Source organism: Peromyscus californicus, unplaced genomic scaffold, assembly GCF_007827085.1.
Source record: "Peromyscus californicus insignis strain IS unplaced genomic scaffold, ASM782708v3 Scaffold_17__1_contigs__length_78620276, whole genome shotgun sequence".
In the NCBI taxonomy this organism is placed as follows: Eukaryota; Metazoa; Chordata; class Mammalia; order Rodentia; family Cricetidae; genus Peromyscus; species Peromyscus californicus.
This window is the reverse complement of record NW_026294469.1, coordinates 13,967,446-13,995,087: the sequence shown is the minus strand read 5'-3', so window position 1 is coordinate 13,995,087 and position 27,642 is coordinate 13,967,446. Positions and strand designations below refer to the sequence as shown.

The following is a 27,642-nucleotide window of genomic DNA, read 5'->3' as shown; positions in this document are numbered from 1 at the left end:
AGGCCATTTCTTTGGGCTCTTTGACCCTGTTCCAGGGAGAGTGCTTTTCTCAGTCCTCTCTTGTCCCTGTTCTCTGGCAGGTCCTTTGCAGTCCTGGCTGTTTTCTTAACATTTCATCACCCTCTTGGGCAAGGCTTTTCAGAAGTTGGAAATCACTCACATACATGAGTTAATGAGTCTTAGCTCCTTGGTTGTCATAAGAAAGGGATCTTTGAAAGTGGTTGATATTAAGGACAAGGGCAGTACTTCTGTAGTCTTGTTTCTGATCTTGGTTGGTTGGAAGAGGAATTTGTCTTGTTTCCATTTCTATCTTTAGTGTAGTTTAGGAGCGTCTATAAGGAGATTCCCATACCCCTGGGATTAAGCCCCACAGCCCTGAGCTATTGCCAGGCAGAATGTCTGCAAAGTTAGAAGAGTAACCAACATGCCTTCTACAAACCCTGGAAGAGCCTGATGGGATTCTCGTAGGAAAGAGAAGAGATGTGCCTGCAGGCCATACTTGTAATTGAGAAATTCAGATAGGTGAGTATTCAATAGTAAAGTAATAGGAAGTAAAAATATTGATGGTCAAAATAATAAATAAAAGACTATAAAAATAGAATACATTAAGATGAGGACTATGTGATCTGGACCTGAGCCTTTACTGATGCAGCTCTCCGGGCTGGAGAGCTGCCCATGATTCCAGCAGTTTGACTACTGGGATTCACCTGAGTCCAGGAGGCTCTGTGCCACTCCAGGAACCTTGTCTTGCTGGCTTGTTTTAGCTACTTTTCTACTGCTGTGACAAAGCAATATGACCAGCCAGCTTTTATGCTGCTGTTTTTCAAGACAGGGTTTCTCTGTCCTAGAACTAGCTCTGTAGACCAGGCTGGCTTCGAACTCATGAAGATCCACCTGCTTCTGTCTCTCGAGTGCTGGGATTAAAGGCATGTGTCACTACTTCATGATGTCAAAGACAATTTATAAAAGAAAGCATTTCATTTGGGGCTTAGGTTTCCAGGGGATAGTAGAGTCAGTGACCATCATGGCAGGGAATTTGGCAGCAAACAGGCAGCCATGAGGGTGAGGCAGTAGCTGAGTGCTTACATCTGACCCACAGCAAGAGGTAGAGAGAGAGAGAGGGAGGGAAGGAGAGGGAGAGGAAGAGGGAGAGAGAGAGTATAGGTGTGAGCCACCACTGCCTGACAAGTTTTACTTTTTAAATGTATGCGTGTGTATATTTGTGTGTATTGTGTATGTGACACGTGTGTGCAAGCATGGTGGAGATAGAAGAGGTTGCTGGATCCTCCAGAGCTGAAGTTACAGGTGGGTGTAAGTAGGAAGCCGACCACGGGCTGCTGGACAGCAGTATGAGCTCTTACCAGTGGTCTCTCCAGCCCTGGGGTGCTCCGATGTGACTAGATCTCTAAGAAGACAATGTAGCTGGAGTTTTCCTGCCTGGCTCACAGTCAGGGCAAATCTCTCTCACCCGCCGGTCCCACAGCTGCTCAGACCCGACCAAGTAAACACAGAGACTTATATTGGTTACAAACTGTATGGCCGTGGCAGGCTTCTTGCTAACTGTTCTTACAGCTTAAATTAATCCATTTCTATAAATCTATACCTTGTCATGTGGCTCGTGGCTTACCGGCATCTTCACATGCTGTTTGTCATCATGGCGGCGGCTGGCAGTGTCTCTCTGACTCAGTCTTCCACTTCCCAGCTTTATTCTCCTCTTTGTCCCGCCTATACTTCCTGCCTAGCCAATGGCCAATCAGTGTTTTATTTATTGACCAATCAGCAACACATTTGCCATACAGAACATCCCACAGCAAGACAAGGGTTACCATTCTGGAAAGAAGTCCTCAGACTAGGGCTTGAAAGGACAGTTTTCTAAAGTGGGTGCCTTCAAAGAAGTGATGTGGTGAGGCAATTCTCACAATGGTACCCATTTACTACTTCAAAAATGACTGGGAATGCAATCAAGAGGCAAAGCAGATCACAAAGTAGCACATTTTTACACGAGTACGTTGGTTATTCTTGTTTTTCGGGATTAATTTGCTGTAGACTCTCTTAAAGAATCAAGGCAGCATGCTTTGAGTTAGTTCTTAGGAGTCCCAGAAGAGCAAAAGGTTACAGGGAGCGGCCAGGCTGGATCCTGGCTGCAGCCAACCCGGAGAGTGAAAATGCTGGATTGAAGCCGCACAATGGAGGAAGGAGTTAGCAGGGGTTATGGGAAGGTGAGCTCTGGTTGGAATAAAGTGTCTCGCTGTTGGGTCAGAGGCTTGTTTACTGCTCTCATTCACTAACCCAGCAGAGGCTCAGGACACTTTGCAGAGGCCCTTTCCTGAATGAGACAATAAGGCAAAGCTTGAGGATCTTTTAAACGTTCTGCGAGGCTTGACCTATGCTTCTAACAGGACTTTCCAAAACAGGGCTCTTTTGTGCCATTTCTGAGACTTGACATGTGACCTAGCAAAGGCCGCAATGTGACCAGTCCACAATTCATTCACTCAAAGAAAATGTAGTTTTCTATGTACCAGCCAGCATCCCGAGACTAGGTGGGAGTACTGTGGTAACCAGGACAGAGACGACCCAACCTTTCCTGGACTTTCAAAGCACAGCTAAAAGTAATGAGATCACGTCTAAGAGTGTCCCTAAGCATATGGGGGCCACTTGGAGGAAAGAGCATTGGCCAGTGAGGCTGAGGCGCCACAATACGCATTGGTCATAGTCAGAGGGAAAAAGTAGGCAACAGACCATAGACGACCTGCAGGACAATGTAACAAATATTTAATGTCATAGTTAAGGTAGATGAGATGCACTGGAGGGTTTAAAATAGGGGAAAGAGGTGGTCTGATTGATGATGCCTGCAGCTGCTTTTTGGCATGAAATAACCAGCATGCATCTATTCTGCAAACTCCCTATGACAACTAGCCAAGGTTCTTAACTAGTCTCATCTTGCTTCTTTGATAACTTGTCATAACCTTTGTAACGCGGCTCGTGGGAGACAACGGTTTGAGTCACGTTTAAGTGCAAACCTCGCTTCCTACTTACAATGAGCTTTCGGCCCTGAAGCGGGAATAGTGAAAGTTCCTGCACTATATATAGGGTGTGGGGGGTAAAGAAAATGATTTGCACGTAGAGCGCAGCGATTGTGCCCGGGCACGACTGCGACGGGCTTTGAGAAATGTTCACTTTCGTGAGTTACTCCGGAGGGTTCCTAGGAGGAGCACGGGACCCTGGGGAAACCGCCGCCCACCTTCCTCTTGCTCCCCTCTCCTTCTGGTGAAGTGGGAACGGAGAGCAGCGCCCACTCCGGCCCAGGCCCCAAGCCAAGCTCAGCTTCAATGCGGCCATTGTCATCAAGCCGCACCTCCCCCCGGCTTGCCGCGCGTCCCCATGGCAACTCGGGGCTTCGCCTGCCCCCCCCCACACCCCCGCCCCCCGTCCTGCGGACCGGAAGCCGTGCGCGCCGGGGGCTTGTGGGAAGAGGCTGTAAGCGACGGCGCAGCGTCAGCCCGGGACGGCGAGGCTGCGGTGGGGCCCGAGCCAGAGGTCAGCGGCGTGCGGGGGCAGGGTTCGAGGAGGGGGCGCGGGTCGGGGCGCAGCAGCCGGGCAGCGGCCGGCGTCTCGGGCGTGCGCGGAGAAGGCCGCGGCGGAAGGGCGGCGGCGGCGGCGGCCTGCCGCACTTGGTGTGTCCGCAGAGCCTCTGGCGCCCGCGTCCTCGCCGTCCTGCGCGCCCCTCCCCCACCGGCCGGTTTTGTTCTATTTCGAGGCTTTGGCCGCTCGCGGAGGGTTCTGGGAGTCGCTCAAGCCGGGGGTGGGGGGTGGGGATCCGGTGGTTCTCGCGCACGGCCTTCTGGGATTTGTAGTCCCGCCGGCCCGTCCTGTGGGGTTGGGTGTTCTGGGGCCTCTGCGGCCCTTCGCGGTGAATGCTGGGAAGAGGACATCGGCCGGAGTTTCTGGGGCTGGCTGGGCCCGGCGCTGTGAGGCGGGAGGTCGTTGAAGACCAGGATCCCGCCAAGTGCTTGACGGCGTTCCTCCTCGTCCCACGAGCCTGGTGCAGTACAAAATAGAAGAAAAAGCAATTTCTATTACGTAGAAATGCTTGAGCCGTTGATAGGGTCGGGTCCAGGAATAGGAACAGATAGCTAGCTGTTGGGTTTTGCTGTGAGGCCATCACCCCACTCAAGAATATTTAACGGGTCTATATGGTCTGTCTGTTTGATACAGTATTTCTGATTCTTTGTCTTCATCTTGACAGGTTTCAATAAGGTTTTCTTAAGTTTCTGTTTTTTATATTGTTGGCTCTGATAAATAAACAGTAGCTGTGTTATTCTTTTTATGTTTGTTTTGTTTTGTTTTGGAGACAAGGTATCTCTGTGTGTCCCTGGCTGTCCTGGAACTTGCTCTGTAGACCAGGCTGGCTTCGAATTCGGAGATCTGTCGCCTTTGCCTCCCAAGTGCTGGGATTAAAGGCGTGTGCCACCGCCGACAGGCTAAGCTTATTATTCTTAATGTGCTATGAACCGTGGGACCGGTATGATTTTGCAAATACTAAAAGGATCAGAAAGTAGCTCACAGATTTCCCCAAAGGAAAAGCTAGGGGAAACTACTTAATGAAAAAGACTCCAGGCCACTGTGAGAAGCTGTGAGTGCTTTTTCCTAATAGAATTCGCAGCAGTTGATGAACTGTAAGTTTAAATGCATGTATGGTGTGGTGGATGCCTAAATGACATTTGCATGTTATGTGAAATAGTTTCTTCCCCAGTGTTCTGTGATGTGTTACTGAACTGTGTAAAAGTGAATCTGTGACAAGCTCTTAATAGTCCAGCTGGCTTTGCTATGTAGATGAGGATAGTCTTGCTTCTACCCAGGGGCAAGGGTTACAGGTTTAGGACACCATACTCAGCTACTAATGGACATTTTTCACATACATTTTCTTTAAGGAGTTCCTAAACAACTTAGTATTTTTTAAATTTAAAGAATTCTGTGTGTGTGTGTGTGTGTGTGTGTGTGTGTGTGTGTGTTCACATTCTGAGCATTAGCTCAGCAGTAGCGCACATGTGCAAGGTCCTAGTATACAATCTCTAACCATGAGGGGGGGTAGAGTAGGATGTCGGGGGAGGTGGGGGCAGTTGACCTGTTTCCTACTTCAGATTTGCAAAAACAAAAAGTGGGGTGGGCTCAGTGGCTCATCGGGTAGGGAGCTTGCTCCAAGCCTGACAACCTGTGTTGGATCCCAGATTCCACATAGCAGAAGGAGGGAACTAACTCCTGCATTTTGTCCTCTGACTTCCACACCTGTGCTGAGATGTACAAACACAAAATAAATGCCAAAGAACGTTTTAAGTATCCTACAGTTCTGAATATTTAGTTTGTATTTTATGTGTATGTGTACCATGTGTCTGCCTGGTGCCTAAGGAGGTCAGAAGGGTGCTTTGTGGTGCTGGGAGTCAGATCTGGGTCCTCTGCGAGGGCAGCAAGTGTTCTTACTTGCTGAACCAATTCTTCAGCCCCAAGGGTTCAGAACATATGGAGAACACTGTGATAGGCTGATTCTTACATGGGATTTTAGGTTATTCAATTCCCTTTTGTTGACTATATGTCAGAGACCGGCAATCTTTTTCTGGAAAGGGCCAGATAGTAAATATGAAGTTGCTTTAGATCTTAGCTGAAATTGTTGAACCATGTCAACTCTGCCATTATAGCCTGAACCATGATTAAATTTAATGGTTTATAGACACAAATTTAAAAAATATTGTGGGGCTGGAGAGATGGCTCAGTGATTAAGAGCACTGTCTGCTCTTCAAGAGGACCCAAGTTCAATTCCCAGCACCCTATGGCAGCTCCCGACTGTCTGTAACTCCAGTTCCAGGAGATCCAACACCCTCACAGAGACACACATGTAGGCAAAAACTAATGAATGTAAAATAAATATAAACCATTTTTTAAAATATAAAATATTTTTTACAGTGTGTGTGTGTGTGTGTGTGTGTGTGTATGTATGTATGTATGTAGGCATGCACATGTCATGTCACACTTGTGGAGGCCAGAGAACAACTTCAGAAGAAGTAAGGTCTCTCCTATGTACATGCTGGTCATTGGACTTCAGTCATCAGGCTTGGAAGCCGGTGCCTCTGCAAACTGACTGACCTTATTGGTCCTAGACAGAGACATCATATATTCCTATCATAAAATGTTTCTATGCTTTTTAGCCATTTACATTTTTACACTACTCTTTCTATGGATGGTGTAATAGGCAGCAAGCTAGATTTGGCTGTAGTCTACCAACTATGGTAGTATTTCAATCAGTATAGACTATTGATTGGAATTTTTTTTTAAAGTTTTATTTATTATGTACACAGTGTTCTGCCTGCATGTATGCCTGCATGCCAGAAGAGGGCACCAGATCTTATTACAGATGGTTGAGAGCCACCATGTGGTTGCTGGGAGCTGAACTCAGGACCTCTGGAAGAACAGCCAGTGCTCTTAACCTCTGATCCATCTCTCCAGCCCTTGATTGGAATTTTTAATCCAGTAAAAAAAAAAAAAATTATTTTTTTTCTGCTGCTTTCAAATATCTTGGGGTATTTGGTAATCTATGTGTCTTTTATTTCTTATACCTTAGGAGTACCTTTGAGGAATACAGAGTATTTCTCTGAGTGAGGTCTTTCCTGCCTCTACTGCCTTTTCCTGAAGTATTGTAACAGGATGTCTGCACAGCCGGTGGAAGAAGATTCAATACTTATCATCCCAAATCCAGATGAAGAAGAAAAAGTTCTGAGAGTGAAACTAGAGGAGGATCCTGATGGTGAAGAGGGATCAAGCATTTCCTGGAATCATCTCCCTGACCCGGAGGTTTTCCGACAGCGGTTCAGGCAGTTTGGATACCAGGATTCACCAGGTCCCCGAGAGGCTGTGAGCCAGCTCCGAGAACTTTGCCGCCTGTGGCTCAGACCAGAGACACACACAAAGGAACAGATACTGGAGCTGGTAGTGTTGGAGCAGTTTGTTGCCATCCTGCCCAAGGAGCTACAGACTTGGGTTCGAGAACATCATCCAGAGAATGGAGAGGAGGCAGTGACTGTTCTAGAGGACTTGGAGAGTGAGCTTGATGATCCTGGACAGCCGGTGAGCAGGCTTGCCTCACTTTAGTCAGAAACACTAACTAACATAGCAGTAGGCAGCTGCTGGATTAACTTAGCTTGACTAAGTTAAAGTTGTGGCTGGGCCTCCCTCCTGGTCCCTTGCTACTCTGCAATACCTGTGCTGCTCTGTAGGTGGAATCTTCTTTGGGCTGCCAACCAGCTCCCTAATAAAGGAGACTTATTAATTATGAATGCTCAGCCACCAGCTCTTTTAACTTAATGTAACCTGTTTGTATTCATCTACATTTTGCCTCGGGGCTTTTTACCTTTTTTTTAACTTTCTGTATGTACTACTTTCCTGCTTCCTCTGTGTCTGGCTGACTGGCCCCTGGCGTTTCTCTGTCATTTCCTTTTCTCCTCCAAGCCTAAATCCCTCCTCCTACTTACTCTCCCTGCCCAGAAGCCCCACCTATACCTCCTCTCTCGCTGTTGGCCATTCAGCTTTTTATTAGACCAATCAGGCACCTTAGGCAGGCAAGGTAAAACAGCAACACATCTTTATGTAATTAAACAAATGCAACACATCTGTACATAGTTAAACAAATATTCCATTAACACTGCTCTGCTGTCTAAGACTTTGTAGTGTATTTTTTGTGGCTTCTCTTATGTATGCTCAGTATCAAAATCCTTCTCAACTGAACTAAAATCTTGTTTTCAGGTTTCAGTCCGTCGGCGAAAACGGGAAGTGCTTGTAGAGGAGATACCTCAAGAAGACACTCAGGGATTACCAAGTTCTGAGCTTGATGCTGTAGAGAACCAGCTCAAGTGGGCATCCTGGGAACTCCACTCTCTGAGGCACTGTGGTGAGGACCAGGACACCATGTGGCCTTTTCCCAGAGTGCTTTGCTTGTTCTTTTGGCAAAACACTTTTAAGCTGCTGTTTAGAAATAGCTGTCCTGTTAGAGGCTGACCTTTCTCATGGTAGACTCGTGACCTCGGGTGTGTTTACTCCTAGACTTTAGCATCTTTAGCTTTTCTTCGAGCCTGCTTCCATGAAGACTGCTCATATTGGGTTCACATTTGCCTTATTCTGAGCCAGTGCTGTAGACCCTGTCTGTTTCGTACACGGCACTGCTCATCTGTCGCCTGGTTTATGCTCTTGGGTTTGTAGTCTCCTGCGTCATCGTATTCATACAGTGGACTTATTTGGAGTCTCCATCAACCTTTTGATTTTATTTCTGAAGTCTTCCTAAAATTTCTGCTACTTTTGCTTTTTGCTTCAATATTCTACCTACTCTCTCTCTCTCTTTTTTTTTAATTAAGAAACTCCATTTTATTTTTAATTTTATGTGTATGGGTATTTTACCTTCATGTGTGTTTGTGTAGCATGTGCATGCTGGGTGTCTTTGGAAGTCAGAAAAGGATGTCAAATCCTTTGGAGCCGGAGTCACAGATGGTTGTGAGCTGCTGTGTGGGTGCTGGGAATTAAACTCAGGTCCTCTGGAAGAGCAGCCAGTGCTCAACCACTGGGCCATCTCTCCAGACCCCTTAAGAAACTTGTAAAAAAGATTTTCTTTTAAAAATTCTGTGTGCTTGTGTATGAGGATGTGCATGTGAGTGCAGGTACTCAGAGGTCAAGAGAGAGCATTGGATTCCCTGGAGTTGTAGGTGGTTAATGAGCTGCCCAGTGAGGGTGCAGGGAGCTCAACTTGGCTTTTTTGCAAGAGCAATATGTGCTCTTAATTACTGAGTCATCTCTACAGCCCTCTAGAAACTTAAATAAAAACAAGAAACAAAAAAACAAACCCACAAATGATAGGAGGGTAAATTTTTCACTTTTTCTTAAGTGTTTATTCAAACTAGGCTCCCAAGCTATAATATGGTTTAAGTGCAGAAACATCAAAGTATAATTGTAATAATTCAGATTTTTTTGTTTCTGATATACTGGTACTTAATACTGTATACTTGTTTATATGACCTAGTATACTAAATTGCTGTGTTGCATTTTGTTTATCTGGAGTTTTGTTTGAGAATGCTTCAGGAATCAGTCCTTGAGATAGGTGGAGATAATGCTGTAACAGTATGCCAAACATTAGGATGTGACCAGGTTTTCTTCCTGTGTGAGGGGTGGTGCTAGAAATCAGAACTGAGGCAGAGGTGTATCTGCTCACCCTGTGCTTTTTCCTTCTTGGGGGACATTTTTCAGTGTGATCGTTTGAGAACTATACTTGCTCTTAGGAGGTGCATTTTCTGCTGTTGGCTTTGTCTTAGCAGTCTGACCACTTTCACATTCAGGAAGTTCCATTTATTTCATGTCACGTGTCCCCACTTACCCGTCATACTTTCCAAGTATCTAAGCCTCTAACCCCTCGGGTCCCTGGGTCTCCCTCTCCTGCTTTCTCGCTTGACTTACCCTTGTGACATCCATTATTGGCCACTGTTGAGTGCTGCTGCTCACCATGTGTTACCTGTCCATGCTGTATGACCTAAGTTTCAGGAAAATTGTCAGTGAGTTTTGCTCTTACCTCTGTCCGTGGGTAGGCAGTGGTGCTACTTATAAAATTGAGGCTTTTGTTTTCTAGACACATCTCACTAAGACTTAAACGGAATCATTTTTTAGCTGCCATGACAAATACCAAATTGGGGCGAGTCTCTTTAACACAGAACCTTTATATTGTGTGTTGAAGTTTTAAGTGCTATGGACGCCTTTGGTTAACACAGGCTGCGCTCAGATTAGCTTTAGCTTTTGTTTGTTTGTTTGTTCTGTTTGTTTTGAGACTTGGTCTCATTCTGTGGCCCTGACTGGTCTGGAACTGGCCTTGAATTCACACGCGCCTGCCTTCTGCCTCCATTGAGTGCTGGGTTAAAGGAGTGTGCCACCACGCCCAGTTCTTGGCTTCAGGACTCACATGTTGTGCTTTGAGTCCAGTGTTGACTGTGACACACTGACTTACTTCAACAATAACTATTGTTTGACAGATTTTTTTTGTACCTTCATTTTGATACAATTTCTTAAAAATCATTTCCTAATGACCATCATTTTTCTTCCCAAAGTTTCTTTCAGACCTACCATTTCAGTTTGATTTTTCCCCTTTATTTTATCATCTGTTTGTCACCTTTTTGACTATGTTCTATTTAAAAAATTTTATGTGTCTATTGCATATATTTATGTATGCCATTTGTTCAGTTGCCCAAAGAGGTCAGAAGAGGAAATTGAACCCCCTAGACCTGGAGTTATGATGGTTGTGAGCCTCTCAGTGTGGGTGCTGGGAACTGAACTTGGGTCCTGAAAGATCATGTGCTCTTCATGCCTGAGCCATCTCACTAGCCCCTATGTTAAGTTTAGATAAAACTGGCTGGGTGGTTGGTGGTGCACTCAGGAGGCCGAGGCAGGCAGCTCTCTAAGTTTGAGGCCATCTTGGTCTACAGAATGAGTTTCAGGACAGCCAGGGATATCCAGAGAAATCCTGTCTCAATAAACTAAAAAACAAAAAGAAAAAAAAAAAAAAGAAAAAAATGTAGATAAACCCTTCTGTGTCATTTTGCTACCATGCCATTAGCTCATTGACATCATAATCTACCCCCACCTCCCCGTTTTTCTTTTTTGAGAATTGTCAACCTTATATATATATTCATAGATGTGTACAGTTTTGTTGGTGGTGGTGGTGTTGTTTTTAGTTCATGAAAAACTCTTTTGCCAGGCATGGTGGTGCATACTTTTAATCCCAACATTTAGGAGGCAGAGGTAGGTAGATCTCTGTGACTGCAAGGTCAATCTAGGCTACATAGTGAGACCTTGTCTCAACAACAACAACAACAAAAAACATTTTTTTTCCTTCAAGTTCTTTTATCTTCAGATAGGAACTGAGTGACATTTGCATTTTCTCTTTATTTCAGAAGATGATGCCAGGACAGAAAATGGAGCCCTGGCTCCAAAGCAGGAGACTGCCTCAGCTGCAGAAGCTCATGATGTTCCTGGCCCTCTTAATATAGGTGTTTCTCAAATCTTTAAATATGGAGAAACCTGTTTTCCCAAGGGCAGATTTGAAAGAAAGAGAAATCCCTCTCGAAAGAAACAGCACATTTGTGACGAATGTGGAAAACACTTCAGCCAGGGCTCAGCCCTTATTCTTCATCAGAGGATCCACAGTGGGGAGAAGCCTTATGGATGTGTCGAGTGTGGAAAAGCCTTCAGCAGAAGTTCCATCCTTGTGCAGCACCAGCGAGTCCATACTGGCGAAAAACCTTACAAGTGTCTTGAGTGTGGGAAAGCCTTTAGCCAGAATTCTGGGCTTATTAACCATCAGCGAATTCACACTGGGGAGAAACCTTATGAATGTGTTCAGTGTGGAAAATCCTATAGTCAAAGTTCAAATCTTTTTAGACATCAGAGAAGACACAATGCAGAAAAACTTTTGAATGTTGTGAAAGTTTAAGAAATTAGGGGAAACGATAAGCACTCAGGTCTTTTTCTTCAGAAATGAAGACAAAATTAAAAACATGAAGTGATACAGAAAAGATTTTTTTTTCCCTGTTGACTGAGAAAATTCATTGGGAAATAAAAAAAAAAAATCTTCATTCACCATTATTATTGTGAAAGAAATGGTGTTATGCCTAGAAACTGAAATTTTAAATAATTCAGGTGTTAATACCTAAATTTTCCATGTGATGTTTATATTCTCTTTTTTCCCCCAAGTAATGAGCTACCTGATTCTTTATCCCTTTCTAACAATTTCCTTTTTCAGACAAATACTTTATTTCTGTGTTGGTCATTGGAATGTTTTGTAAGGATATATACCTTTCTATTTTAAAAGGCAACATAGGAATTGTAAAATCTAAAAGCCCATCTTTAAGCATTTAAAAACATCTTTGGAAATTTAGTTCCTTTTGTTCAGTTTGAGTATGTTTGGGGGAAATAGAAGATAAAGGCTGGCCAAAGCGTCAGTGTGAAGTGAGCCTGAAGATCCCAGGTGAGCGGTGAGGGTGAAACTGCAGGAGTGAGAGGGAGAAATTACACACTGAAGTGCACCGGTCAAGCAGAGCCATCCTTCTAAAGGAAAACTTACAACCAGACAAGAAACTGAGTCTGTTTCATGTGTGGGCATCTTACTAATGAAAGCAGTTTGCCTGTGTAAAAGTGAAGGTAAATATAACACTAAGGAAGAATTCGTATGAATGCTGGTGTTGAAAAGCAAGTGTAAAATTAGGGCAATTATATGATGTGGCTTTTAGGGAAAACTCACAAATCCTAGTTAAGGATAGGAAATTCCTTGATGAGAGGGCAACACTATCAGGTTTGCTCTTTATTCCTTTGGTACAAAAGGGTTGAACAGCAGGCTAAAACAGCCACGCATTATTATTAAACGTTTCCACCGACAGTGCACTGTGCTAGGTACTGTAAGCCTACTCTCAGTGGGGAGGCATCTGTTCCACTGTAAGTCATAGGGGTTCCCCATCAGCATTCCCAGGTCACCTCTGAGATTCCCAGAGTTGTAGTTCTCTAACACGTGTGTTGTGCTTAGAGGGAGAGACGTCAGCTCAGAAAGCTAGCTAGCTAGTCAGTCCTTAGCACTTTTCAGAGGTGAGTTCAAGATACACTCTTAGTTTGAACATTTTGAGTCTTAAAAACCCCAGTGTAATTTCTAGGAGCATTGCAGTTCTAACTACATGTTAAGTTGAATGGACTGTTCTACTTTAAAAATAAACAACTAGGCTATTAATAACTAGTTTATTAACTGTCAGAATTTATTGAATTTTTTTAATTTACAGTCTTAACACATTTTTTAAAAACCATATTAAAAGTAATACATTTTATTCGTAGGATTCTGTATGCCTTGGCTAAGAATCCAAGTACTGTGATTCTACTGTTTAATGGAAAACTCTGGAAGTTAAAAGCATTGAGTGTAAGAAGAGGGTTTTTTTTTTTTTTTTTTTTTTTTTTTTTATGTAAGACAGGCATCATTACATGGAAAATGATCCATGGGAGTACATATATTTCCAGCAATTTGGGTTATATCTGGTGCTTGGTCAAATTTTAAAATGGAAAGTGAGATTTTTGTGTGAGCCTATTGAAAAACAGTAATAAATGCAATGCCAGCTGATGAAGTAAGGCAGAATGAAGCTTGTTCGTAGATTTCTGATAACAATTATAAGAAATGTGCTTTATAGATTTAAGATTTATTGAAGTATAAATATGTAGTATGCTATAATGTATTTTTAAGTTATACAAGAAAATGTAGGGACTTTGGTTTGGGTCTTTTCTCTGTGGCGGAGAGGAAACACATTACTGTCAATAAAGCTGTAAGCTCCTCTGCTCTAAGATACAGTCACCCGGAATTGCTGTACTTGTTATTTATGGCTGGCTCTCTCCAGTAGGTGTTTGAGGTGGCACATTTGAATGACTGCTGGGGTGACAGAGTTCTTATTTCAGAGTAACCTCTCAGGGTGGAATGCCAGACTTAACAGTTTTAGGGCCCAAACTGTTTGGTCATGTGAAAGCACAGAAGAGGTGGTACTAGAGTTGGCAAATATGTGTTGTCTTGCTGGCTCTGACACCTGTGTATCTGTTGGGAAGGAAGCTCAGACAAGGGGCTAGTCTAAAATCCCTCATGGTATACAGGAAAAGGAAGCAGTGGGTTTTATACTTAATTGACTCTGGCAAGTCGTAAGTTCCCACTAGACATTAATTTACAGTAACACTGATTGCTGACTTCAGACCTGTCCCCACACAGATCATCATCATTTGGGGGTACCCAGACTAAAGAAGGCATGAGCAGGTGCCAAGTAGTGGCCTAACTAGTACCTTTCTGGTTAGCAGATGAGCAGTTGTATGAAGGCATGCGTACCAACTGGCCCAACAGGCTGTTTGGTCGTTTTATATATTCACAGATGTTTGACCATTAGCAGCCTGTCTTACATCTGTGTGACCTTAGGAGGAGGTTACCTGTACTGAGAAAAATGTGCATGCTAAGTATTGGATTGAAATACTTAATCTCATCCAGATTTGTGGACTAGAAAAACAAGACCCAGTGATCTTGGAACTTGGATCTTGTGACTTGGAAATGGCCAGTTAAAGCTAAAACACACCTAGTTCTGTGGATTCCTGAGGCTGGGTTTTTTTGTTTGTACTGTCAGGAGTGATGGTGTTAGCCGGGTGGTGGTGGCTTACACCTTTAATCCCAGCACTTGGGAAGCAGAGGCAGGCAGGTGTCTGTGAGTTCGAGGCCAGCCTGGTCTACAGAGTGAGTTCCAGGACAGCCAGGACTACACAGAGAAACCCTGTCTTGGAAAAAAAAAAAAAAGAAAAAAAAAAGATGGGCATTCAAATCCTGTTTAGTACCAGTACATCTTTTGTTTAACGAACTTGAAAGTTATTATATATACCTATTTGAAATGTTCACAATGCAGAAACAAAAGATGAAAAAAAGACATCAGATTTAGCCAGAAATGGTGGTAATCTGGTTTATTGTCCTTCCAAATTTAACTCTATACACGTTTAAACAAACATCTTTTAAAATAACAGTCTTGGGTTGAGTATAGGTACCAACTAACGTGCTTTACTCCTCAGCAAACCTGAGGGAGATAATATCTCCACTGTACATCCATTGTAGTGAGACTGCTTTCCCTCCCCACACTGATGTGGACGTTTTCCATAGTCACCTAGTATTCTGTTACATTAGTACACTCATGGTCCATCTAACCAGCCCCATACCGATGGGTTCGTAGGTTCTTCAGACATAACAGATTGACATTTCATAAACATACATCTTACTACCCATGTAGTTGTCCCCATAACACAGATAACTAGAAGTGGATTCATTGGGCCAGGGAGTACGTATTTTGACACTTTTGAGGAAATAGTTGTAAAAGTTAGACTAATTTTATAACTCCTTTAATAGTAAGAATGCTCATTTGCCTGCATTGCACTCCTCAGGGCTGCATCCAGAAAATGTGTTGCTCATCCTACAGGCCAGTTCTTTGATTTTTTATTTGTGCCTTTATTAGTAAGAAGGAACATTTTTTTTTTTTTTGTTCATTGGCTGTTTTAATGTCCTGTTCTGGTCTTGTTCATTTCTTTTCTTTCTATTATGAAAGTGTAAATGACTGCAGTTAACATCATACAAAACTGAAGATAGACAAATGTGAGAGACCATTTTCCCCAGGTCAGTTCCACTTTCCACTTCACATTCTAGTACAGCTTGTACACATTTCTATGTGAATATACAGAAATGTGGACACCTTTTAAATAAACAGGATTATATGTGAATTTTAAGACATCGTCTTATGTATTCTGGTCTTTAAATTCCTGGATGGTTGGCTGTAAAGCATTTACTGTCTGACACATCTGTAACACTTCAACGTTGCAAAGTGCTCATTTCCCCACATAGCCTTACCTACACTTGAAAGTCCTTATCTGTTTGGGAAGAGAGAGAAAAAAGAAACCTTCCTTATCTGCATTTCCCTGATGAATAGTGAAGTTGTTCTTTCTGCGTTTATTGGTCATTTATAATCCTGAGGATTGTTTGTTCACAGCTTCTTTTGCCTTTGTATTGGGTTATGTGTGGGTATCTGTTCAGCATCCCTTCCCTCATTTATGGTAACAGTATCCTTATTTATTGTGGTTAACCCATTCCATATGGCTTTGGTGAGCACATGACCAGGCCTAGCCTCCTGAGCCACACTAGCCCCAGTGATTAGAGAGTGGGCATGTAATTTGAAGCAGGCTAAGAAGAGTGTTCAGCAGAACTGCAACTACTGAAAAGAAGGCTTTGGAGCTACTGGAGACCCAAGGACGATGTGAGCCTGCATTTTTACTATGTGGAGAAAGTCTCTGAGGAGAAACTCAGAGGCTAGCAGAGATGGTGAGAAAACTAAGTTCTGATACCATTTTTCTGGAGGCCCTAGATCCAGTTGTGCCTAAAGCCTGCCCTACCTCTGGACTTTAAAGTTTTGTGAGCCAATAAAGTCCCTTTCTTGTTTAAGATAATTGTATTTGGCTTCTGTCCTGATTAATATAGGGTATTTGTATTTTCTTAATGATTTGTAGAAAGCCTTTGTAGTTTTAAATTCTAGATTCATGCATTATATAAGTTAATAAAGTCAGCAATGGCCTTTTATGATTTGGGCTCTGTCAACCTCTGCCATGTGTTACTTTACTATCCTCCCTCCCCAATTCACACACCATTCCCATACTTGACATTCTAACATTACTTAGTGCTGGCTTCTGTGTCTGAACATTGCCTCCAACAGTACTCTTCTCTCCAGATTCATTTGGGTCCAAGTGTGTTATACTGCTGACTCTTTTAGTTAGGGCTTCCAGTGCTGTGATAAGATACCATGACCAAAAGCAACTTGGGAAGAAAGGATTTATTTCTTCTTACAACTCTCAGGTTACTTGAGTTCCTGCCCTGACTTGACTTCTGTCTCTAGTTAAGTCAGGGCAGGAACTCCAGACAAACACTTGAAGGCAAGAACTGATGGAGAGGCCATGGAGGAACGCTGCGTTTTGGCTTGTACCTAATAGCTTCTTGAACCTGCTTTCTTACAGCACCCAGGACCACCAGCCCAGGGGTGGCACTACCTGCAGTAAACTGGACCCTCCCCCATCAGTCATCAATCCAGAAAATGCACCACATGCTTGCCCACAGGACAGTATGGTGAGGGTACTGTTTCAGTTGAGATTCCCTCTTCTGAAGTGACTCTAGCTTGTATCACATTGACAGCCAGCACACTGATGGACCTAGCTAACACTGCTCTTAGGACACTGCCTTCAAATTTCTGCATGTGGTCCTTGGAGCCCTTCACAATTACCTTTACCCAACATGGGTTTTGGGGGAGGGGCATTTTATTCTAGGTCCATGGTCTTGAAGCTGTACGAGCCCAGTACCTAATTTGGGGGAAAGAAACTTAAGCAAGTCTATGGGGCATTTTCTTGATTGATTTTTGATGTGGAAGGGCACAGCCAATTGTGAGTAGTGTCGCCCCTGGTCTGGTGGTCCTGGATGATCTAAGAATGGGAAGCTGAGCAAGCAGTGAGTAAGCCAGTAAGCAGCATTCCTCCATGGTCTCTGCAGCAGTTCTTGCCTCGAGGTTCCTGCCCAGTTTGAGTTCCTTCCATGAAAACTATGTTGTGGAAGTCTAAGCAGAATAGACTGTTTATTCCTAAATTGCTTTTGGTCATGGTGTTTTATCACAGCAGTAGAAACCCTGATACATATATGTTGTGTACATATAAATAAACCGTGTGTGTGTGTGTGTGTGTGTGTGTGTGTGTGTGTGTGTGTGTGTGTGTGTGTGTTTTACACACAGTATATATGTGGTGGTTTGAAAGAAAATGCCCCCATAGGGAGTAGCACTATTAGGATGTGTGGCCTTGTTGGAGTAAGTGTGTAAGTGTGTGTGGCTTTGCTGAAGGAAGTGTGTCACTGTAGGGGTGGATTTTGAGGTCTCCTATGCTCAAGCTATTCCCAGTACAACAGTTTATTTCCTGTTGCCTGTGGATCAAGTTATAGAACTCTTGAATCCTCTAGCACCATGTCTACTTACATGCTGCCTTGTCCTGCCATGATAAGGGACTAAACCTCTGAAACTGTAAGCCACTCAGTTAAATGTTTTCCTTTATAAGAGTTGCTGTGGTCATGGTTTCTCTTTACAGCAATAGAAATCCTAAGAACATACATATATGGTGTCATACAGATGATGTCTATAGTGTTAGGATACTATTTATTTTTGGGTCATTTTTTAATTTTTATTTTCTACTGTATATCCTCCATAAGAAAACACATAAAGATGTATGGTGATATTTTATTTGTACTAAAATGTGATTTGTATGTTAATAAATAAAGTTGCCTGGGGGTCAGAGCTAATAGCAAGCCTTAGCAGAAGCTGGGCGGTGGTGGTGCACGCCTTTAATCCCAGCTCTTGGGAGGCAGAGCTAAGCCGATCTTTGTGTGTTCAAGGATACAGCCAGCATGGAGACACACACCTTTAATCTCAATACCAACCATAGAAGACCTGGAGGTCTGACTAGGAGGTCATGTGGTTGGGTTTACGACCAATGAGAAGGCAGAGCAGAAACACTATAAAAAGACAGACACACAGGAAGTAGGTCTCTTTTTCGGAGAGGTAGGGCAACAGCGACAGTGAAGGGTAAGGTTTTTAGCTCTTAGCTATTGCTCTGACCTCTTGCTTTCATCTCTGTATTGGCTCTGTGTTTCTTATTTAATAAGACAGTTGGTTACATCTACAAAGATGTGGTGCTGGTGGATACCTTTAATCCCAGCAGATCTCTTGCATTTCAAGCTAGCTTGGTCTACATAGTGAGACTCTGTATCAAACAACAGAAGTCTCCAAACCATAAAGAAGCATTTAAGAATCAAACTGGATGGTCTTTGTTTTCCACACCAGTCTTAGCCATCATGTTTTTCCTTTGCCTAGAACCTCTTATAGTCTTTTAGTGTATTCAGAAGAAAAGTCCTAATTCAGCCATGGCTAACTAGGTCTTCCTGCTACTCTTCCATTTATCTCTGCCCTCACATAGGACTCCCTGTGTTCATTTTGCTTCAGCCACCGTGGCCCTCTTGCCATTTCCTAAGTAAATCAAGCATTGCTTTCAGGGGTTGCTGTCCTCATGTGTATCTTTCCTCAAACAGTTTCTCAATGAAACCTTCCCTGACTAACTTGTGTAAATTGTATTATTGTTCCTTGAAAAAAATACACATGCATACACACAACCGTAAACATAGATTTAGAAAACAACCCTACGTGTCCATATGTTGGTTTGTTATTTTTCCTTCACTTTAGATCAACTGACTGCTTCTATCTAAAGTTAACCTTACCACTGTGTTGTTTTTGCTCTTTGGTCTTTGGCTCTTCAGCTCTTTTGAGGGGCCTGACACCCAGCTACCAAATAAATACATACGAAGGCTTATTATTTTTATAAATGACCGGGCTTGGCTTGGCTTGTTTCTTGATGGCTTTCCTTAACTTTAAATTATCCTATCTACCTTTTGCCCCTGGGCTTTTTCCTTTTCTTACTTCTGTATATCTTATTTTCACTCTTACTCTGTGGCTGGTTGTGTGGCTGGATGACTGGCCCCTAGCATCCTCCTCTCCTTGTTCTCTTGCTCTTCTTTTCCTCCAAGATTTGTTCTATTTATTCTCTCTGCCTGCCAGCCCTGCTTATCCTTTTTGTGCCCAGCTATCAGCCATTCAGCTCTTTATTAGCCCAATCAGGTGTTTTAGACAGATGAAGTAACACAGCTTCACAGAGTAAAACAAATGCAACATAAAAGAATGCAACACACCTTTGCATCATTAAACAAATGTTCCACAGCATAAACAAATACAACACATCTTAAAATAATGTTCCACAATGCCACTGGACCCAGGTTCTCTCCTATCTGCTCAACTTTCAAAATACCAAATATTCTTCTCCTTGATATTTATTAGCATATAAATATGCTGGCTTTTACTCAAAAACTTCTGTATCAAAGTGGAGTTAGGGGGATCAGGTCTAACCTGCCTGAACTAGTGGCGAAGGCACATTAGAAGCAAAGGATGGTGAGACTGGAGACAAATTAGTTAGATGTCAGGTGTTTGTCATTGCTGGATTTCCCAGACCACCACCTGGGGAAGGGAGGAGCAAAGTTTAGCAGTCTGCCTACTTGGAAAAAGTGGACTTGCTCAGAAAGAGGACATGAGTTCTCCAGAAGATTCTGCCCAGGAATTTGAATAATTATGAGCACACATAAAACAATCCAAAAACTCAAGGTAGAGGACCACTAGAAGTCACAAGGCCAAAATCCACCTTATAACCCTCAGGGCATTCTCTGGTGGGTTTTTTTTTTTTTTTTTTTTTTGGTTTTTCAAGACAGGGTTTCTCTGTGTAGCTTTGCGCCTTTTCCTGGAACTCACTTGGTAGCCGAGGCTGGCCTCGAACTCACAGAGATCCGCCTGGCTCTGCCTCCCGAGTGCTGGGATTAAAGGCGTGCGCCACCACCGCCCGGCCTCTCTGGTGGTTTTTAAGAGCGATTTTGCCTGGAGGGAGATAGAGCAGTGTCTGAACACAGTTTTGTCACACCAGGTGTAGGGGATCACAGAGGCTTCCTAGTAAGACCTTACTCAAGGTCAGAGAATCTGAGCTTGCTTTACCCAGCAGGGCTGCATAATAGGATGATTTGGCCAAGGGCATGGCTACCAGGTGTTGTGAAGGGTCTACATTTGGCTGTACATTGTGCTTTGATTTTGAAAGGGGGAAGTCTTTGCCTCTCCGCTTGGTAGTATATAAAAAGCCCATTAGAATAAATCTCAAGGTATCTGGGTATTGACCCAGGGCCCTCCCGAAGCTATCCTGTGTCTCTGTCTTTCTTGTCATTTCTGCCTATATTTCTAATACTTCTTTATTCCTCTCTCCTCCTCTCAAGGACCCTTTGACAGGTTGGAGCTGAACTCCCACAACTAGGGAATATGTCCACTACTGGCATCTACTGGGTAAAGGCCAGAGAGGTAGCTAAACTGTACAATGCTTAACTGTATTTGCCACAAATGGTTTGTAGTGATGTTGAAGAAGTTTGGGGTTAAAGTACCAGGAAGTCTTAAGTCCAGAAAAGAACCCTAAATTAGATGTGGCTTGAACAAAACTTAAGAGCTAAGACTTGGATAAAAATGAACAAGTCCCAGAACAATTAAGATATTTAGCAGCCCACAAGACACTATAAAGCCTGGTGTGGTGGCACATCTCATCACTCAGGAAGCAGATTCAGGAGGATCCGAAGTTGAAGGCTAACCTAGGCCATGTGGTAAGACCATGTAACAAAATATGTTTGGCATACATTAAAGAATTTTACCATCTACACCTGCCCTACTTGTTTTTGCCAACTTGACCCATGCTAGAGTTATCTTGGAAAGCAGAACTTCATGTGAGAAAATGCCTCTATCTGGGTGACCTGTCAGCAAGTCTATTGGGCATATTTTTGGTTAATGACCGATATGGGTGGGCCTAGCACAAAGTGGGCAGTGCCACGCCTGGACAGGTGGTCCCGGGTGTAGATGTAACCAACTGTCTTATTAAATAAGAAACACAGAACCAATGCAAAGAAGAAAGCCAAGAGGTCAGAGCTAAGAGCTAAAACCTTACCCTTCCTCCTGCGGTGGTCTTACCTCTCCGAACGAGAGCTACTTCCTGTGTTAAAGTCTTTATAAAGACTTTCGGTTCTGCCTTCTCATTGGTTGTAAACCCAACCACATGACTGCCTTGTCACTGCTGTCTGTCATAGACCTCCAGGTCTTCTATGGTTGGTATTGAGATTAAAGGCATGTGTATCCAATGCTGGCTGTATCCCTGAATACACACAGATCTACCTAGCTCTGCCTACCAAGTGCTGGGATTAAAGGCATGCGCCACCACCGCCTGGCTTTCCTATGGCTTGCTAATAGCTCTGACCCCCGGGCAACTTTATTTATTAACATACAAATAACATTTTAGTACAAAATAAAATATCACCATACCCGGGTGCTATAAAAAAGCAGGCTCAGCAAGCCAGTAGTGTTCTGAGATGGCTTTTGTTTTAGTTTCTACCCTGATTTTCCTCAGTGATGGTGTGTGGCTTCAGAGTTGTAAGGTGAAATAACCCCCTTCCTCCTCAAGTTGCTTTTGGCCAGGTCTTATCACAGCAATAGAAACCCTAAGACACATCAATGAATAAATAAAATATGAAGTTAAAATACCTTGGTGGGAGTACAGCTCAATGGCAAGGTGCTTGCCTAGCATATAAAAGTCCAAGGTTATGATGGCATGGGCCTAGGAGAGCTGGCTCTGCCCCTTGCCTGAGAAGGGCAGTCCAAGTGGCCCAGACTGACCAGCTCAGCTACCACCCAGACCCATGTGCTGGGTCTTGGGTTGGCCTACCCCGTCTATGACTTGCTGGTGTGTGTGAAGGGACTGGTCTTGAGGAATGATAACAGTAGGATTTCCATGACTCGGGCAACAGCAGGATATCCAAGAGGAATTTTGGTGAGGGGTCAGTGATGATGGTGTGCCGGGCACCTTGAACCAGAACAATGACTCATTGCAATGAACATTTTGTGGGTGGGGCTGATTGGACAAAATGGTGTACTGTGTAACACACCACAGCTCCCAATGCCACTAGGATGATGAAGAAGTGTTGGAAAGATGGAGGAGCGAGGTGGTGTGTGAGTGTGCGTGTGCATGTGCGTGTGCGTGTGCGTGTGCGTGTGCGTGTGCGTGTGTGTGTGTGTGTGTGTGTGTGCAAGTGTGCCATGATGGAGGTCAGAGGACAGTTTGTGACAGAATTATCACAGAGTCCTCAGATGAAGGTCTCAGTCCCCCAAGACTGTTCCCTCCAACTTTAGCAAAAGATTGCATATCTGTTTTCTTCACTGGTGCTTTGGGCTGAATATATGTCAGAAGTTTCTACAAACCCATCCATGGGTTTGATCATTTGCTACAATGATTCTACTAAACTGAGGGTAACAGTTTACTTACTAGATTAGTGGTTATTAAAATAAGAACACAACCCAAGATGTCAGAAGAGCTGCATGTGACAAGGTGTTTTAGAAGGAAAAGACCTTTCATCTACAGGAGTGCCACCTTTTAGTTTCAACAACCTGGATGCTCTGAATCCTGTCCTTTAGGCTTTTCTAAAGGTTCCTTACATATATATTAGCAAATCACTGGCCACTGGTAATTGAACTTTATTCTCGGAGGTCAAGTTGGGGTGGAGTGGGACCGAGTTTTAGTTCTATCGTTTGGCTCCCCTGTCAACCAGCTCCAATGGTTCTAAGGTCTTCCCAAAATTACTTTATTGACAAATTTTTGTGGAGTTAAAGAGGGTCTGTTGTAACAAGACAAAATTGTTCTTTAAAAACATTTTTAAAATCCTGTATAAGTTGCTTTGTCTGCATGTACGCCATGTGTGCCCAGTGCCTTCAAAGGTAAGAAGAAGGTATTGGATCCCCTGGCACTGGAGTTACGGAGAGCCATGAGCTGCCATGTGGGTGCTGAAATTTGAACCCAAGTCCTCTGCAAGAGCAGCCAGTGTTCTTAACTACTGAGCCATCTCTTCAGGCCCTGTCTTAATTGTTTTTTTTTTTTAACTTAGGGAAGTCAAAGTGTTTTAGAAATTACATGTCAGAGATGACAGTCAAATACAGTTGCTTACATGGCGTGGCTTTCTGAAGTTTTAGTTACCTAGTTAAGCTTGTTCTTAAAATATAAATGGGAAATTCTAGAAATAATTCAATTTATGAGCCATATGAACCTTGAACCTTTCTGCACATCCTCCAGGACGTGAATTGTTGCCTATTTTATCTTCCCGATTAGTCATTTGGTGGCTGTCTGGACCATCAGCTTCAGTCTCCATACTCTCACTGCTTATGTTCAAATAATCCTTACTTTCCTGAACAATGGCCCCAAGATGAAGAGTAGTGACGCTGGCAATTAAGATATGTTGAAGAGAAGACAGTATTATTATTATTACCTGTACCAGAAAGAGTGGAAAGTTTTCATTTAAGAGAAGAGAAAAATCTGAGGATGTTACAGTCTACAGTAAGGATAAATCTTGTGAAATTGTGAAGGGAAAATTTATTATCATTCTGACATCTCAAAATGCAAATAATAGACATGTGTGCAGTAAGCGCTAAAGCAATGAAGTGGCGTTAGGGATGCAGGGCTGACCACGTGACACGGAGGGCCCGTGTCTTCCGAAATGCACAGCCACCACAGCGAGAGACTTTTGCTCTGGCTGTACAGCATGTTTGTACCAGATGCTGCTGCCACTCTTTAGCTGCTTCAGGTGTCTCCATATCCACAAAGGACCCCTCCCCTGCTCACAAACCATAATTGCATAAAGCCTGCAGCTCCTCAACGGGACACCATGAACATATGGGAGTCCATTCCTTTTGCCTACGCAATCTGCCGCTCCTTTCATCCTGCCGTCAGCTATGCATCGCTGTGGCGTAAGTACCAATGGCCTCTCTGCTGGATGGTTTTGCACATTTATGATTCTGCGGTGGAGCAGGCTGGCTGGTTTCCTTAGAACTGTTACCACCGAGAATGGCTGGTAACTAGGGCTGGGAACGTCTAGCTCCATCTGTTAGAAAAACTGCACGAACTGCTGGTAACTGATAGTTCTGGCTGTGAGAAGAGCAGCGAAGACACCACCACTAGGATCCGAGTCACCGGCACTCGAAGTTTGGAGCTGTTAATTAGGAACTGAGAACCTCTATTACTAACACAAAAGGTGATGCACTTTGCCTATTTGTAGTCTACCTGAATTTAGCAAGACTACCAGCTGATTGATAAAGTTCTATGCCTTGGGACATATCCCCCATGGATACCATGGAACTACTGTATTTACAGTACCACAATACCACAGTTCCACTTTTGTTCAATTGATGGTAAAATAGTCACGTTATTCGTTAAAATAATTTTTTCATGTGTTCAGAGGCTGTGAAGTGATTTCAGACCAATAAAATTTTGGTCTGCATTACTGAAAGTTAAACTAGTATTGCTGTGTCCGCCACAGGGACGCATGCTCACTAGGAAAACCCAAACTAGACCACCACCACCAAATTACTGCAACAAAGGGACATGGGGTTACACAGGGAATGTATAGACACCCAGCTTGAGCACTGGACATAACTCTCCATCTTTTAGAGGATATGTGTGATGTCAGTATTAATATCATTTTAATGACAGGATTTACGGTTTCCCTACGTTCTCTGAAATGACTTCTGATATGCAGTTGGTAATTGAGACTGAGTAAAAGTTTGGGCTTCTAGGATATGTATGAATATATTTCCCTCAGAATTTTGATTGAGACTTTCCACATTGATTTTTTAAAAATGGTAAGTTCTGCATTAATGCCTTATATTTTTATAATGATATCTCTGTGAATTAACTCAATAAAAGATTTCTCTTAGGTTATGGCAAAGGTAAGAGTTTCTATTTTTTGTCTACTGATTCATTTTTTTAAAAGTTATGAACAATGAAGGTTTTCACACAACTCCCAGAGCCCCTTAGAATTTTCTTAATATCAGTAATTCTGAGTTCAAAGTTAAAGTCTTATAAAATTCATTTTTCCAGTACTTTTGGAATGGAGCATGGGTTGGACGTTGGTTAAACCCTTTTCATGGTCAGTATAGCATTGGTAAGACTTTTGTTCTAGTATGGTGCCAGAACTTGTGCACTCCAGGTTTTCCCACATTTATCACATTTATGCAGTCTTCCTCCTCAGAATGGATTTTTCCTTTTTCTTTCTTTCTTTCTCCCTTTCTCTTCCTTCCTTCCTATTTCTTTTTTTCCCCTGCTCCCAGGCAGGGTTTCTCTGTGTAGCCCTTGTTGTCCTGGAGCTTGCTCTGTAGATCTGGCTAGCCTTGAACTCAGAAATCCTCCTGACTTTGCCTCTCAAGTGCTGAGATTAAAGGCATGCACTATCACCACCTGGCTAGGATGGATTTTCTTAAAGTACCAAGATCAGGTTTATTAAAACATCTGCTACCCTGACCATGAGGGCAGAGCTTCTCTTCTCTCTGCATCCTCTGATGTTCAGTAACAACGGTCACGGTGCTGAAGGGTTTCCCACAAGTATCATACTTGTAGTTTTTCACCAGTGTGGATTCTTTGATGGTTAATGAGATCAGAGCGCCTACTAAAGCTTTTGCCACATTGAACACATGGGTATGGTTTCTCTCCAGTATGGATTCTCTGATGAAGGGTTAGAGCTGAGCACTGACTGAAAGCCTTCCCACACACATTACATTTATATGGTTTCTCTCCAGTGTGGATTCTCTGGTGTTTAATAAGGTCTGAATTCTGACTGAAACTTCTGGTGCACTGTGTACATGCATATGGTTTTTCTCCCGTGTGGATTCTATGGTGAAGGATAAGGTCAGAACTCTGACTGAAGGCTTTGTCACAGCTGTCACAGTGGTAGGGCTTGTCACCAGAATGTATTCTCTGATGTTTAGTGAGATCTGAACTTTGACTAAAACTTTTATTGCACAGATTACATGTATATGGTTTTTCTCCAGTATGTATTCTTTGATGCTTTATGAGATCTGAACGGCGACTAAAACTTTTAGAACAACCACTGCAAGGATATGGTTTTTCTCCAGTGTGGATTCTCTGGTGGAGAATAAGGTTGGAACTCTGACTAAAAGTTTTACCACATTCATCACATTCATAGGGCTTCTCCCCAGTATGGGTTCTATAATGTTTAATAAGATCTGACCTTCTACTAAACATTTTACTACACTGACTACATGGGTAAGGCTTCTCTCCAGTGTGAATTCGTTGATGATTAATAAGATCTGAAAGCCTACTGAAGGTTTTGATACACTGATTACATAGATAGGGTTTCTCTCCAGTATGAATTCTTTGATGCAGAATAAGAACTGAGCTCTGATTAAAAGCCTTTCCACATTCATTGCATTTATATGGTTTCTCTCCAGTGTGAACCCTTCTGTGTTTAGTAAGGTCTGAACTCTGACTAAAACTTTTGTTACACTGACAACATGAATATGGTTTCTCCCCAGTATGGATTCTCTGGTGTAGAGTAAGATCGGAGCTCTGACTAAAGGCTTTCCCACAAACGGCACACTTATACGGCTTCTCCCCAGTGTGGATTCTTTGATGTTTTATAAGATCAGAACTCTGACTGAAATGTTTGTTACACTGGTTACACATATAAGGCTTCTCCCCAGTGTGGATTCTCTGATGTTTAACCATGTCTGAGCGCTGGCTAAAACTTTTACTACAATGACTGCATTGATAGGGTTTTTCTCCTGTATGGATTCTCTGATGTATAATAAGATCCGAGCTCTGACTGAAGGCTTTCCCACATGCATCACATTTGTAAGGTTTTTCACCAGTGTGGATTCTTTGATGTTTAATAAGGTCTGAGCTCCGACTAAAACTTTTAATACACCAATTACAAGGGTAGGGTTTCTCTCCAGTATGAATCCTCTGATGCAGAACCAGGGCTGAACTTACACGAAAGGCCTTCCCACACTTATCACATTCATAAGCTTTTTCCCAGTGAATTCTCTGGTGCCTAACAAGACCTGTATTCCAAGCAAAGCTTTGGCCACATTCATTACAGTTATACTGTCTTCTTTTTAAGAGGTTCTGGTCATTCAATTCATCCCCCAGTTCCCAGAATTCTTTGCCTTTGGAATTCTGGAGAGCATCCTCCTGGAGGCTGCCAGATTCTTCAGTCAGTGTTTCAATGTTTCCTGTCATCTCCTCCTCTGAAGCTGGCTCTCCAATCTTGATCTTAGTCTCACCATCTGGAACAGTAAACAAAATCCAAATGCAAAATGTGCTCCATGTTGTAAAGTCCCAGATGACACAAATCAATATTTATCTATAGATATTACAATAAGAGATGCTGTGGATATCGCTCTATATAAATAAAACACTGATTGGCCAGTAGCCAGACAGGAAGTATAGGCGGGACTAGCAGAGAGGAGAATTGAGGGAACAGGAAGGCAGAGGGGGGGACTTCTGTAGCCGCTGCCAGGACAAGGAAGATGTAAGGTACCAGTA

The 27,642-nt window shown here is 43.1% G+C and overlaps 2 protein-coding genes across 12 annotated transcripts in view; one reads left to right on the top strand and one right to left on the bottom strand.

The window, feature by feature from the left end:
- Positions 1-3,407: 3,407 nt before the first annotated feature.
- On the top strand, positions 3,408-16,189 carry Znf24 (zinc finger protein 24). Of its 4 annotated transcripts, none has more exons than XM_052741665.1 (4): positions 3,408-3,537; positions 6,614-7,116; positions 7,792-7,936; positions 10,974-16,189. In XM_052741665.1, exons 2-4 carry the CDS (start codon positions 6,697-6,699, stop codon positions 11,507-11,509), a joined length of 1,101 nt encoding a protein of 366 aa, XP_052597625.1. In that variant the 5' UTR covers positions 3,408-3,537; positions 6,614-6,696; the 3' UTR covers positions 11,510-16,189. The 4 variants fall into 4 exon arrangements, with proteins under 4 accessions (XP_052597625.1, XP_052597622.1, XP_052597624.1 ...); XM_052741662.1 differs by having other exon boundaries at positions 10,971-16,189; XM_052741664.1 differs by lacking the exon at positions 3,408-3,537 and adding an exon at positions 3,930-4,042 and having other exon boundaries at positions 10,971-16,189.
- LOC128112585 (zinc finger protein 271) overlaps positions 14,521-27,642 on the bottom strand; it is a 34,655-nt gene continuing 21,533 nt past the window's right edge. For all 8 annotated transcript variants that reach the window (XM_052741650.1, XM_052741647.1, XM_052741648.1 and 5 more), the window contains one exon: positions 14,521-27,383. In XM_052741650.1, the coding sequence (XP_052597610.1) occupies positions 25,684-27,383 (1,700 nt within the window). In that variant the 3' untranslated portion in view covers positions 14,521-25,683. The remainder of the gene's footprint in view (positions 27,384-27,642) is intronic.